At 36.1% G+C, this 15388-nt stretch overlaps 1 protein-coding gene across 4 annotated transcripts; it reads right to left on the bottom strand.

Annotated features, from left to right (window-relative positions):
- Positions 1–216: 216 nt before the first annotated feature.
- Positions 217–14633, bottom strand: LOC137127023 (inter-alpha-trypsin inhibitor heavy chain H3-like). Of its 4 annotated transcripts, XM_067503324.1 has the most exons (21): positions 14482–14632; positions 13206–13366; positions 12974–13078; positions 12573–12735; positions 12372–12482; positions 11222–11350; positions 11003–11119; positions 10680–10848; positions 10483–10593; positions 9458–9639; positions 9136–9315; positions 8927–9042; positions 7731–7954; positions 5105–5149; positions 4015–4059; positions 2406–2468; positions 1850–1969; positions 1576–1741; positions 803–951; positions 522–606; positions 217–405 (listed from the first exon to the last, which is right to left on the bottom strand). In XM_067503324.1, the coding sequence occupies exons 1-21, from the start codon at positions 14629–14631 to the stop codon at positions 291–293; spliced, it is 2706 nt and encodes a 901-aa protein (XP_067359425.1). In that variant the 5' UTR covers position 14632; the 3' UTR covers positions 217–290. The 4 variants fall into 4 exon arrangements, with proteins under 4 accessions (XP_067359425.1, XP_067359427.1, XP_067359426.1 ...); XM_067503326.1 differs by lacking the exon at positions 4015–4059; XM_067503325.1 differs by lacking the exon at positions 5105–5149.
- Between the last annotated feature and the right edge of the window lie 755 nt (positions 14634–15388).

Below are 15388 nucleotides of genomic sequence, written 5' to 3'. Positions count from 1 at the left end.
TTAAAAAATTGATTCTGCCCTCAGACCTTGGTAAAATATGTATATCTGCTGCTGCTGATAAACAATATTTTAGCTTATTTACAGACTAACTACTAATGTAGGACTGTTGTGTTGCATGAAGTCACTTTGGAAGTTGTATTGAAATAAAATGTAATGGTTTGATATCATCTGACAAATTTCTAGAAACATATTAATAAAGTCAAACATAACCACAGATCTGGGATATTCTTTATTTGTTCATGTTAAGATTTTTGTGATTAAATCTTTTGAAATAATTCAACATTTAACACTTAAAGTTGTGCAACAGTGAAGTCATCCAGGCGTCTCTGCAGGGCTGACTCAGTGGACATCAACCAACAATCCAGTATTGGGGAACTGGAAACGCTGTAGTCAGCAGCACTGGATCTACAAAAGAACAATGTGAGTAGTAATTTAACTTTGTGCATCAGAGTAATAATAATTACAGCACTTTCAATCTTCCGTCTTTATTATATTAAAAAAGAATACTGAACAAAATTCACCTGGTAACGTCAATCTCTTGGTCTTTGATCTTAACCTTTGTTGAGGGGGTTTGCTGCACCTCCTCATAAACGGCTGGCTTTAGAGCTGGGCACACAGAGGACAAACAGTAAAGTTGACACGCCACAAAATATTCGGCTCCTCCATGAAACATCACAGCTTGGTAAAAACTTTGATTCAGTACACTGTTTTCAGTGCACAGCAATTGTAAGCACTTTGCAGATGTTCATATATGTTCAACATGTTCATATATGTTCAACATATTTGCCACCTTCTCACCCACCTAAAATTCCTTCAACATTGTTGTCCGATGGCCGCTGTCGTAAAACCGGCCAGAGGAATTCTTCACCCCCATTCTGATGAATTAAAATAACCATTTGTGCGTCTCCAACTGCAACATCAAATTCCTTGTCCCGCCCAATCACTGTTATGCTAGAAGAAAAACTACTGTTAGATTCTTAAAAGGCCCTGCACACCCACACAGATGATTTCTCTTACTGTAACTGAAGTGCAGTGGAGTTGAAGCTATGAAACTTACCAATAAGTAAGATAAACATATTGGTTCACCCACGCTTGCAAGTGCAACTTTAATAAGGAAGATAATAAATTAAACAGTCTATACACTCCTAAGAAATGCTTTGTTATCCAAAATAATATTAATCAGATAGAATATGAGTATACAATGGGTATGCAGGGCTTTCACTTAAGTTTCAGTCATAAACAGCAATTTACATTTTTTTAACTGTGAATTAATAATAATTCAGTATCAGTAATATTGGGTATTTGTGGTGTTAGGAGCCATCCTTACTACTTTTGCTCTCATTGCTGAATGACTCTTTGTTCTCAAACATGCTATAGCAGACTACAACTTAATTGGACAGTTTATTGCTTCACAAACATTGCCCAGTGTAAAAGCAGCACATTCCTATTAATGTGGGACTATGTTTTATTTTTTTTGACCAGAGCAAGTTGACTAGCTGGTGCTGGTATATATATACGTTGTGTATAAGCGTGAGGGTGGAGGTGTATTTCTTTAATAACCCACTGCTCACTCACTTGGCTGTGACAAGATTCCGTCCAATATTGCGTGAAACTCCTTGTCCCATTTGTACAGTGATGCCATCGGTTCCAATCTCAACATACTGGTCATTTTTAAAGTGGATGCCAATCATTTTAAAGCCCCCATATGCTTTTGAATTAAGAACACCATTCACAAACAACTCTAATATAAAAAAGAACATATACAACTCAGGACAAGACGTGAAACATTATTATTTATGTCAAGCATGATTGGGTTTGTTGTTTAAGAAAGAGTATAGTAATTACTGACCCCTACTGGGATGGTGAAGTAGTTTGAGTCGAGTTTCTCCAGGGACATCAAAGCACAGAGGATAAGAATGTTTCTCAGTTTTAAGCAAAAACCGGTGGAAAGTGGAAACTGGAGAGCTCACTGGAGAGATAAACACAGTTACAGAACACAGGCAAACCCATATCCTAAAAATACAATTTGTTTTTCACTCCAATTAATTTAACTAACTGATGCACTGATTCATTATAGCATGCTATATTTGTCTATGGATAACTATTCTGTACAAATCTTGAATTTTTGTGCGGTTGTGAGCAATAGGCATGGGCCTGTTTTAGCTTTTATCTTATTGCGCATTTGTCATTAGTAGAGCATGCTGGCGATGAAAATCCTGTTCTCTTGGATAAAGAGGGTCATTTCACATGATGCCTTTTAAAGAACTTTATGTAAAAAAAGACAACGTACACCCTGTACACAGACAAACAAATACTTATTCAACACACATGTACACATGTTGTTTTCTATCACTACCTCTTGCACAGTTGAAACACTTTGTATAAAAACAATAGCAATACTTTACCAGTAGTTACTGTTAAAATCTTAGCGGGGTATCCCTGATGGAGTATGTCCACACGATAATGATCTGGAACAGTACAAAAAAAAATTCAGTTTATTTAGTTGGTGTATGTCCCAACTATAATGATGTGGAACAGTAAAAAAAAAAACAGACATTGACATTTGCAAATCTTTAGAGGATATTGTATTAACTGAAGAGGAAATTAGATTGATATCAACATTTTTATACCTATCCTCTGCTTTAATATACTCCACTACATATTCTTTTAATCTCTCTCGGTAGACATTAACAACAAGCTTACTGTTTAAAGCCTGTGGGGATGTGAGTGTGTACCACAAAGTTTCTATTGAAAATACTACAGTTTATACAGTCTCGTCCAAGTGCATTGAAAAGGCAAAAGCTGGATACAAAATAAAATTTCTTAATTTCACCATTTATATATGTTCTTTACACCTCGGTATGTTAAACAACAGAACATAAGACTTTTTGTAGAAGATAACCCAAATTGAATTGTTTCAGAAACACATATGTGACACACTATTACGAAGATTGGTAATTTTAAAGGGATGGGAGTCGGGGTTATGACATATAAAACTGTGAGTTAAGATTGCTGATCTTCTGGAGAGCTGCCATAATGTCCATCTTTATCACTATAAATATTATCATGACATTAGGTAGAAACAGGTAGTTACGCATTTGAAAGCACCTTTTCATGGTTATTATACAGAAAGTGCAACAAGTTTGTCCAGGTAATTACTGTTAAGTACTGTTTAGTTTTCACATTATTACTCTTTTAATGTTATCCTCCTATTACCAAGACATATCCATTGCTTTCACTATGATATTATCTGGTTATTGCTTTAGAAATTACGATGATATTACATTATATTTTTTATTATCACCACAATAATCCTATTTTTTCTTTGATATTTGTTTATTTGGCTTTAGGCAATTTGATATAGTGTATTATTAACTTTCTTTCACTATATGTTATATTATAGAATGTTGTTATCTATGTTTTTTGTCATCAGGAGAGATTCAAAGGCAATTTACATTTCAAAAAATGTGAGTAAAAAAAAATAAATAAATTCAGGGAAAAGGACATGCATTGCACCTCCAAAATGAAGTTTATGATTTTTGCCATTGCTATTGAATGGTTAGCACAGTATTTCGAAAACAACAAAAGATTTTTCTCAAAGGACAGAAGAAAGGTCAGTAGTTGGTTGTAGCTTTGGTGAAAATAACAAAAGCTAAATAATGACATGGAAGAACATTTTATCTATTATTGGACACATGCATTTCTGCCTGGATTCTCCACATGTTTATGTTTTAAAAGCTGCAACAAAGAAACAAACAAAGGAAAAACATACATTGTTTTTATTTTTTCTTTGATATTTCATTTTTATTTGGCTTTAGGCAATTTGATATAGTGTATTATTAACTGTCTTTCACTATATGTTATATTATAGAATGTTGTTATCTATGTTTTTTGTCATCAGGAGAGATTCAAAGGCTCTTTCAGAATAGGCATGTGCTGCCTGTCTGCGTGTTTATTACCTAGCTGAACATGAGCGATTGGTACAATAATACAAAGATTAAAAAAGTATTTTACCTTGTACAAGTGGATCAAAGCTTGGAGTCATATCATAGTCAAAAACTGAAAAATGAACATATTAAGATATGGTACAATATATGAGATATGAACAATATTAAGAATGAGCTTTAAGAAATACTTACATATTTTGTAAACATTCTGTAAGAATTCAGAGCGACTTCACAAAATACTCAATACTCACAAGACATCATTAAATACAAATGTTCTAGCAGGTTGCTTTACTTTAGCAACTCTAGTTACTGATAGAAATGTTAGGGTCTCAGTTTAGAGCATGGGAAAAACTGATATCTAAATTTATCTACGTCTAGAGACATAATACTACTATTTTACTATCCAGCTCTTAGAAAATTGTTTAAACATTTTCAATTCATTCAGTCTTTGACCTACTGTGCTGTACTCTATGTGTGTCATGCTGTAATAGGGAAGTCTCATGGAAGTCGTGCAGACAGAGACAGCTAGAGAAAAAGGGAACTACCTTGACTAAAATAGAGCGATGGGTAACTGACAAAAATTATATGATGGGAGTGCATACTTGGAGCGTCAAAGTAGAAAGTAAGTATTACCTAATGTAGTAAAATACAGTATTAAAACCCTAGTTTAGTCAGACACGCATCCATCAACTGCATGGAGACACTGTGTCAGTCTGCAAAAAAATTGGTACATCACCAGAAGACAACCGCTGTTACATTCTATTACCTAGATATTATTTGAAAATAAACATATTATTTGAAAATAATATCTAAAATTTTTATTATTCTATTACCAAGACATGTCCATTGCTTTCACTACAATATTATCTGGTTATTGCTTTAGAAATTACGATGATATTACATTTTATTTTTTATTATCACCACAATAATCCTATTTTTTCTTTGATATTTGTTTATTTGGCTTTAGGCAATTTGATATAGTGTATTATTAACTTTCTTTCACTATATGATATATTATAGAAAATATATGTTGTTTGTCATCAGGAGAGATTAAAAGGCTCTTTCAGCATAGGCATGTGCTGCCTGCCTGTGTGTTTATTACCTAGCTGAACATGAGCGATTAGTACAATAATACAAAGATTGAAAAAGTATATTACCGTCTTTATATTGACCATAGCTTTGACTCTGATCCATGTCATCAACTGAAAAATGAACATATTAAGATATGGTACAATATATGAGATATGAACAATATTAAGAATGTGTCAGCTTTAAGAAATACTTACATATTTTGTAAACATTCTGTAAGAATTCAGAGCGACATCACAAAATACTCATAAGACACAAGACATCATTAAACACAAATGTGCTAGCAGGTTGCTTTACTTTCTATCACTAGTTAGCGATAGAAATGTTAGGGTCTCAGTTTAGAGCATGGGAAAAACTGATATCTAAATTTATCTACATCTAGAGATCTAATACCACTATTCTACTATCCAGCTCTTAAAAAATTGTTTAAACATTTTCAGTTTATTCAGTCTTTGACCTACTGTGCTGTACTCTATGTGTGTCATGCTGTAATAGGGAAGTCTCATGGAAGTCGTGCAGACAGAGACAGCTGGAGGAAAAGGGAACTACCTTAACTAAAATAGAGCAATGGGTTACTGACAAAAATTATATGATGGGAGTGCATACTTGGAGCGTCAAAGTAGAAAGTAAGTATTACCTAATGTAGTAAAATACAGTATGAAAACCCTGCATGGAGTCACTGTGTCAGTCTGCAAAAAATTGGTACATCAGACCACCGCTGTTACATGCTATTACCTAGTAGTATAGTAGTAATATCATGTAATAGCCCCGCTATTACATGCTATTACATATTACTATACCAATGTGTGCAAAATGTCTTTTATAAAGCACCAGAAGAGCACTGAGATTGCTGAAAGATAACCTAGAATCAGTCTGACCTGGAGAGGCTGCCACAGCCAGACCTGTGTCTCTGCGTCCATTCATGGTAAAGAGCCTTAAACAAGCATTCTTTAATTAACTGTCAGATATGCTTTCTCACAAAGCACCACCTTCATATTTAGATGTCCGTCTTCAAGAGAGGCCACTCCACAGAAACATCACTCCTTACGGCTGTGGATGAGCTGAACCATCAGATCCTTCTGTCTGCCCTCTGTGACTTGGGCATCACTTGAACAGCTCATGCCTGGCTTTAATCTTACTTATCTTGATGAACCTCCAAAGTATCCTGGCAGGGGCATGTTTCTAACTCTCACAGTCTCTCTATTAGTGTACCGCAGGGCTCAGTTTTTGGTCCTCTTCTTTTTTCCATAAGTTCTATCATCCACCTACTATGGTGGCCCCTAGCAGCATTATAACCAGCTTGAAACATCTAATAACAGAATTAAAGGGATCATTGGACTGGATTAGTTTTAGCGACAAGTGGTGAAACCTCACAGCCAGAACAGTCATATTTTTAGGCATTATCTGATTTGCAGCACATTTTCTTTTTGTTTGCACTTTTATATTTGTTTGTGCTTTGTCCCTAGGGGCTACTGAAAATTGCATGGCTTTTCCTATCATTGATCTGCTGCAACACATAGGACACACTCCTGTCCTTTCCACCAGATGTCTCCCCTGTTTCGTCAAACATATATAAATGTATGTGTCAACAGCCAAGTTATACATTTTTATTTTTACCATTAATACCAAGGAGGCTGTGAGTAGAATGATAGTTAAGATAGAGATATCTGACTGATTGTCGAATTGTTGATTTTATCATTTAAAACACTATCATTGCTTGCTGTTAGCTTTTGCATTTGCTAGATAAAGTACAGCATCTGCAGGTAAAATAAAGGTTTCCTTGCCTAAATTGCATACCTTATAATGTTTTTCATCAGTATTAGTAGCCTCTCCTCGTTATGGAAAAGAAATAGATTGTGTGTGACTAAACCAGGTTCCCTAGATGCAAGCTCTATTTGGTTTCATTTAGACCCTGAAATTAAAATCTCCTAAGTAGTAAAAGTATACTTGCAGCTTAAAATTATTCCAACTGTTATTTTAGGAGGAAAGCTACCGTTAACCAATGTGGTTCCATTAGTATCTGTAGTTTGTGAACATGCAGCAGGGGAAACATCGGGATGAAAGGAGTGAGCCTAAATATAAACATGTTCTCAGGCAGGCTAACATTGAGCTCTATAATGTGAGAGCTGTGCTGGACTCTTAAAATAGTGTCAGGGTGACAAACAGTGTGTTTGTGTCGAGCTGCAATCACACCACCAAATTTCTACTTGCAGGTGCAGTTTCTTTCCCAACATGTTTAATTTCTCTACCTCTATGGTGTGTATTTCTGGTTTTCTACAAACAATAGCAAAAATAGGACAGGAGTGACTCTGCAGTTCAACTTAGAGAAATCTAAACAGTTTTGGATGAATAAAATATCACACATTATAATATACACTTAGCAAAAAAGGTCCATAATACCAACTCTTTAGATCTACTTTGGCTTTTTTGAGGCAAGAAAAGTTATATAAATAAGGATGATAAATAATAATAATTATATGGTCAGAAAAGAAAGAAAAGAGAATCTAATGTGCTCACTATTAACACATTTTAGATAAAAATCTCTATTTTAGCTAAACAAAATGTTTTGGCAACATCTGTATTTACATCAAAAATTATAATAAGCCATAAATCTTAATTTAACATTATCTGCCATATGTCATTATGTGGCAAACTATTAAAAAAGAAGATGAGTTGTGCATTTGTGATTCTCACCTGAATCCAGATCAGCATACATCGCTATAAGTGGATATCCTTGTGCAATAGAATCTTCCAGCTGTGGGTTTTCAACTTCCTTGGGTTTATGGAGCACATCTGCATTTTCCCCCTCAGGCTTGGTGACCACCATGGATGTGAGTGGGGTCACAAAGCTGTATTTCAGTGACAGCTCCAAGGCCTCTTGCTTCATTTTCTCCTTCTCCTGTGCAGATGACTGCAACCTGGGTCACAAATTGTATACATATGAAACATCCATCAATTGTTATCTCAATCCCTGATCGAGTTCATGGGGGGCTAGTTGTGTCTCTCCTGTATTTTATAATACGTTTGCTTAACTCAGCAATGCTTGAAAAAAATGTTTAATGCTGAAAAAACTGTGACATTTGTTACAATCTTCAGTGACTGGTGGAAACATCACATTTGTAGCTGTTTTTAACCTTTTTTTCAAACAATGGCATTTGATAAAAACAAAACAAAAAAACTTTTGTTTCTGTAAAAACTTACAGAAAGCGATGATTAACTATGTAATAAATTATAAAAACAGCCATGGCATTCCTTGCTTGGATCCACATGTACAATATGGCATTTTCAATCTCCCTATTATTGTTAATGTTACCTATTAATTCTGGAAGTACAAAAAAAAGTACGAAAACATTATGATTAATGTTGACTTTGATATGACTAAAATCCTATTGGGCAGTATTTGCTGGCAAAAGTCATAGCCATCAGCTAAACATGAGAAATTTGCTTCTGTTTATTTCATTAAGAAAAAAAAACCTATTGTTTCAAAAGGTACATTGAAAACTTGTGGGGTAAAACTGCTGATGCTTTCTGTGTAATTGTCTGACGTGTCCTGCAAAAACATTTGTGATTAAGTTAAATTGATTTTAATTGGTGAGTCAAGCGAGTCCAATGACAAATCACAAGTTTGAGTGTTTTACAATCTCTGCAACATACAACACACTCTGAACACAACGCAAATTATTCTGTAGATCCCATCGATTAGCCACAGTTATCTTGAGTTAAAAAGTAGATTTAGTAAAATAAATAAATACAAATGAAAAGAACATAGAACAGACAGGCTTATTGTAATACGTCTATATACTACATAATTCATTAATTAAATAGAAATGCGAGGGGGACTCAGTAATTGATTAAAACTTTAAAACAAAGCTGGCTAACATCACACTTACTCCTTCTCCAGAAGCTGCTTGACAGTGAGGTAGGCCCAGACCCTCTGGATGCCGCTGTCAGTTACAATGGACTCAATAGTGTAATTTGTGTCCAAAAACCTCATCCTTCCAGTTCCCTGTCAGAGTCCACATTTATTGTTAATCACTCACAGACTTTCACAAACCTTTAAGGAAATTACAGATGAGGGGCAGTGTGAATTAATTCTTACTGAAATGGCCACAACTTTTGGAGTGAAGGTTTCAATGTTGTTGTCAGTGATCTGTCCAGCCACAACAATCTCAGAGCCATTATAATACTGTCTGAAGTGAGTCTTGGTTAGATTGGCTCCCCCTGTGTAGGTCATTGTTACATTGGTCAACAGAGGAGTTGCCACCTCTTCATAGAAACCCTGTTGACATAGAGCATGGAAAATAAATGAATGTTCAGCCTCTCTGCAGCCAAAATTGATCTTTTTATTCTACTGAAATGTTGCCTATCACCTGGTAAACTAAATACAGTATAATGAGGAAAGTACAAGTCCTTCAAAATACCTTCAACTGTAAATCAGAATCAGAGTCTTCATAAATCCGTCGTGCCGCACCATTGTTCTGCAGCGACATCTTCTCAAGGAACTCAAAATTGACATCAAAACCAAAACCAAGACAGTAGAGAGGGAATTTGTCTGCAATGGCCCGTCTTACATTTGACTGTATTGTTACAATATCTGTCACCCCTGAAACAACACAACATGTGGTTTCTTTTTTAAGTTTTTTTTTAGATACAGTTTCATCTTGAACAGTTTCTTGAATTTTGGGAGTGAGGTTGCTGAGCATGCAGGGTTAAGTAGTTAGCTTGCTTTGGTTCTTCTGCAGTGTGGTGGAGGGACCACCAAGCACTGCTCTTTGGCAGAGAGCAGTGAGTGAGATGGGCTGTAAACCTGTATAACGGTGTTTAGTTATGAAGGTGCTGTTCCTGTAAATGACCACTTTATAGATGAGCATCACAGTTTTGAGCCTGATGTGAGCAGTTACAGGAAGGTAATGCAGGAATATAACGATTGATTTGACATGTGTCCTTTATGAGCGATTTTGCTGCATGTTTGATCATCTGGGGAGGTTTGATAGTTCTGCTGGTAGCCCTGTTAGTAGAAAATTGTAATAAACTGTCAATTCAATCAGATCTGGTGGGGGGGTTGGAGCCTGTCCCAGGTGTATAGGGTGAGAGGCAGGGTACATGCAGGACAGGTCGCTAGTCTATGTCAGGGCCAGCACAGACCGAGAACCATTCACACTCACATTTACACCTATGGGCAATTTTAGCGCCACTGGTTAACCTAACATGGAGGTATGTGGACTGTAGTAGGAAACCAGAGTACTCTGAGGAAACTCACACAAGCACAAGGAGAACATGGAAACTCCACACAGGAAGAACATGGTCATGGATGGAAACTTGCAACCTTCTAGCTGTGAGGTGGCAGTGCTAACCACTCCATCTTTTAAACATTGTTGAGTAATTTTTTAGGCAGCCACCTATTCATTTCTTCAAGTATTTGTGCATTTGTGTGATTTATTATAACCTGACGTTGGGTCTCCATCAGTGAGAAGTATAAGGATAGATGCTGAGCCTTCTCTGGGATGTGCGTTCAACATACTTGCTCCTTTCAACACTGCTTCATTAATGTTTGTGCCTAAAAAGACAAAACATGTCTCATTCAAACCATTCTTCTTATTAAATATTGACATCTCTAAAAATGCATTTATTTAAACGACTTACCTCCACTTGCATCAATGTTTTGTGCAAAGTTCTTGGCACTATCCACATTTCCCTTGGTGGCCTGAACTAGTTCTCTCTTCCAGTAAAAAAGGGCACTATTAAAAGTGATGAGACCAAAGTAATCATCTTCTGCCAGGTCATTCAAGATGTAGATTAATGCAGTCCTAGTCTGAAAAAAAAAAACCATCATTGATACATTGGAACTAAACTCCGTTTAATAAACTTATGTGTTAGTAACACCAGTAAACTAAGAAGTAAAATCTCTCCAATACATTAGTGTCAATGTGTCATAAACTCAAGCTCACACTCTTCAGATACTGTACCTGTTGTATCTTTCTGCCAAGCATGGAGCCACTTTGATCAATAACAAAGACAACATTCTTAGGTATACGTGGAAGATTAGATGGAGCAAAGTGATGAACAAAGTACCCGTCTGAATTCTTGGGGTAGTAAGAAGAAAGTTGGGTTGGTTATAAAACATTATTCATAAAATACCTGTTTAAAAATGTTAAAAGTCAACAGAAAATTCATTGTTTCTGTACCCTAATGTCTCCAAATGCAACGTCCCTGTTGACATCGTAAACAATAACCAGATCTCCGTCCATACCCTGCTCTACACAGCTGTCACATGTTTTCTGTTGGTCTTGGGTAGGGTAGAAATACACCCACACCTGAAAACACAAAGAATCAATAAAGGAGTATCAATGTTAAACATACTAAGTCCTCTGTGATTTCGTTTGACTGAATTAAACTTTATTTATTACTCCAGGGCTGGTGTCTGGCCTTTGCCAGACAGGTCCAAATAGTATTACATTCTTCAATAATAAATCTAAAAGTCCCTAATACTGCCTGTTACTGTAGCTGAGTAAAAGCAGTTTTAGAAGCACTGCATCTATTTACCAAGATTTGACTGAAATGTAAAACACTACAGACACTACTGAATTTTTTTATATGACTGAATTAGCCTGAAAATGTAATTGATTTTAAAGTAATATTCCAGTAATAATCCACTGCATTCTATCTGACACTGACAAAAGCTTCACATCATGCAAATTATAAACATCTCCATGACTGTAATGGGCTAATTTTATATAAGGCATTATGTCCATAGCAAAGAATAGGGAAAAAAAAACTGCCACCAAGAAGGGAAAAACATTTTGTTCCATTAACATTAGCATAAAAACAAGTTATATATTTATGCAGAATATCACTATTTTTATCTTTAGTGTTTTCTACAGCTCTTACACATGCTCTAGTTGTCTGACTGGCTGATTTTCTGTCTTAGCAGAAGTATCCTTTCTCTCAATAATGCTAAAGGTAACTGAAGCAAACATATTTGTGAGTTTAAAAAACTTTGCAGCTCTATGCTGTAAACCTTGCTCCACTTCTGCATCTGTTTCTACATCTTGTCTGAAGAGGAGCAAAGTTGAAATTACATGCAAACCTAATCTTAAGCGCATAATAACAATGCGCATTCAGCCAATACAAATGTTTTTTTTATCATCAGAAGTATCAATATTGATGATGTATGGTGTATATAGAAATGTTTTAGGAAAATAATGAAAATTGTATAAAAATGTGCAATGAAAACATTTGCACCCAACTGTATATAATGCTTCAATGGTGTCCAAATATCTAATATATTTTAGTATATGTGTCAGTATGATAATCTTTCATCTTTGAATGCTGTACCTGTTTGTCTGTCTTTGTTTTGGTGATGGCATTAGCCAGGGCTTTGGTGCTCAGTCCACCTGTCACCTCCATGAAGTTGATGCCAGCTTTCTCATGAATATAAACATCAACCTGACATTGAGAATGAAATGAAATTAAAACAGTCACTAACTCTAACAGACTAGTATGACCAGTAAATAAATATCAGCAGGTGAGCCACACCTTGAAGTCTCTGACAAGCTGCATGGGACGAGCATGGATTTGGAGCTCGTACTTTCCAAGTCTGCGTTTTAGCAGCTCCTCATATGTGAGTTCAAATGTCACCTTTTTGTGAGCAGCCACCGTCACAGAGGTCTTAAATTCCTCCAAGGTCCTCCCTACAGAACTGCAACAGAGACGATAACTGTGGCATTAAAGCAATCACTTTTAGTTTGTGACGCCTTTGTGAATTTTCTTCTCAGATTATTTAATTTCACAGATTTCAGAGACATGGAGATAAAATAAAGGAATTTATGTGCAAAAAAAAAAAACTATCTAAATCAGGGAAAAATATTTTTTTCCTGAAGGATACACAAGTCCCTTATATAAGACTTGCAGGTGATAAACTGATCCATTTTCGGTACCTGACCAGCCCAGCACTTTGCCCACGGGACACAGCTTTACTGTATTGCTGCTGAGCTTGTTCCTTAGCTTTCACAACACCATCATATGCCTGACCATCTATAAACCTAAGGGAGGAAAAGTCCTTGGTTATATAGATAATCCAGAATAGTGCTGGATTAATTATGCTTGAGTTTTGAACTTTTTACATGCTAAATTCTGTAAGGATTCACAGGTCAATGTATTTTCACACACATTCTAAATTTACTGATGAAAGCATTTTTGGGAATGCGGACTTGGAATTCTATTTCCTTTGGCTGGTCCATACGATTGGCCACTCGGCTCGTGATGACTGTGGTAGCATATCGACTGGTCACTGTGGAGTTGATATGAAAGCTGTAGATATCCCAGTCATCCTGGGCAAATACAAAAGGAACATATATACAAGTGGTTTAAGTGATCAGGCAACCAGTGTTGGTGGGGGCATCTGTGAGATCTCATTGGTCTAACTGCAGAAACACCCCATTCTTGTTCAAATATAAATAACATTATAAAAATTATTGAGTAATTGAAAGGTTAACATCCCCTTATTTTGATATGGCAAAAAGAATAAATCAAATAATTTTTGCACATTTAGCTGTAAGAAAAATTGTTTCATCCTTAGAAGTAACACAAATGGTTAAGGAGTGTTTGAAAAAATATGTAAGAAAACTATCAGTGCACAAATTTGTCCGTTTTGGACTTTACTTTAAATTTGAAAGTGGTTAGATCTCCAGTGACAGTCTCAAGCCGTGTGCTGAAAGCAGCAAAAACAGTGGAATCAGTACATAAGTTATCATGTTGTTGGAAAATACATAATTTGTTTTACTCTTTTTGCAATTATAATATAAGGGGATGCAAATGTTTTCACCTCACTGTAGAGGTAGTTCAAATGGTCATGCTGGCTGTTGACGAGCAAAGATCAGATAATGACCATTGATAGTTGGCGTCTGTGAAGTTTCATTGGTCAAACTGCATGAACACCCCATTCTTGTAATTTGTTAGTGACTTGGAACATTATCCAATCGTATTATGTGTGTGCTTGCACCAACATTTACATTCATTATTTAAATCTTATGTCATATGAGCATAGGTCTTTGTTACCAAAAGGTAGTGTAGTCCCCAATACACATTCATATTTAAAATGTTTTCATTTATTTTAAAGGCAATTGCACTTCAATAATTCCCTGTTGTCTTACAACTTGTTGTACTGTTTTACAAGCCTTTACCCTAAAACAGGGATCAACTATACTTAATGTTGTAACAACATAAATACCCAAGTACATGTTCACAAACAAAACTCAATTTAGTCAACCTGTACTTTCTGATGTTTGCAAAGGCAGAATCTAATGATTTGAAACCCTGCTGAGATACTGTAAAAATCTCAATGTATTTCTTTGCCAACTGTAAAGATTAATGAGTGGCGAGACCAAATTATATTCATAGGTTTTCTGATAGTGTGGTGCTCTGTTTTTAGGTTTTGCTAACTTACCTTATTTGGCAGTGTGGTAACTAAAGCCAGCAGCAGCCCAAAGATGGTGATTTGCACCACTCTCTCCATGATGGCTTCCACCAGAGTGCAGCCGGGGCAGCGGAGACTGGCTTTTAAACTCAAACAGACACCAGCTACATGTGTAAACATATGGGTGTACACAACCACACACAATCTTCCACCCACACAGACAGATACTGCAATAGTTTAACTCCTTTGCATTCACACACATAGCTGACAAGGTGAAAAAGCAGAAATTCATTAAAACTTTAAATTCATTTAAACAACTGTTTATATGATTATTACTGTTAACACTGTGGACCCACCCTGCTCATTTACATTTTAATGAAATAATTGGTATACTTTTTTGTGTGTGTCATGTCTAAGATGATGATGTTAACTGATACCATCTGACAAATGCTCTAGAGCAATATTAACGAAGTTCAAGACAACCACTAATCTTGGACATGCTTGGCCATGCTATTTATTTGTCTTAAGCCTTTGTCAATGCAATGATAACACAACGTTTCCCTCATTTAAAATTAAACCTTTTACAATTGATTCAGCGTTTTACATTTAAAGGGGTGCCTGGTGGCTAAGTGGGTAGAGCATCAGTTTGGGATGCAGAAGGCCACTCCACCAGCTGTGGCCCTGCCCAGCCTCCAATGGCCACCTTGATGCCGAATAAAATGGGGGGGGCTGTGACAGTAATGGCATTCGGCATACACACTAATACCAATGTGTGGAACATGTTTCACTGTAGCGGCCACTGAAGGGACAAGCCAAAAGCTGTTGATTAAACATTTTACATTTAAAGTTGTGCAACAGTGAAATCGTCCTGACGTCTCTGCAGGGATGAGTCAGAGGATATGAACCAGTATGGGGGAACTGAAAATGTTGTGGTCAG

This window comes from Channa argus, chromosome 5 (assembly GCF_033026475.1).
Source record: "Channa argus isolate prfri chromosome 5, Channa argus male v1.0, whole genome shotgun sequence".
Classification (NCBI taxonomy): Eukaryota; Metazoa; Chordata; class Actinopteri; order Anabantiformes; family Channidae; genus Channa; species Channa argus.
The sequence above is the reverse complement of the archived record's forward strand: the minus strand, read 5'-3'. Positions and strand labels throughout refer to the sequence as shown.

Coding starts and splice junctions, on each gene's coding strand:
- LOC137127023 (XM_067503324.1), bottom strand. CDS start 14,631: ATGTTTACACATGTAGCTGGTGTCTGTTTGAGTTTAAAAGCCAGTCTC. Junction 9,043..9,135: donor CAAAAGTTGTGGCCATTTCA/GTAAGAATTAAT, acceptor GGACTCTGACAG/GGAACTGGAAGGATGAGGTT. Junction 952..1,575: donor CGGAATCTTGTCACAGCCAA/GTGAGTGAGCAG, acceptor TTTTTCTTCTAG/CATAACAGTGATTGGGCGGG.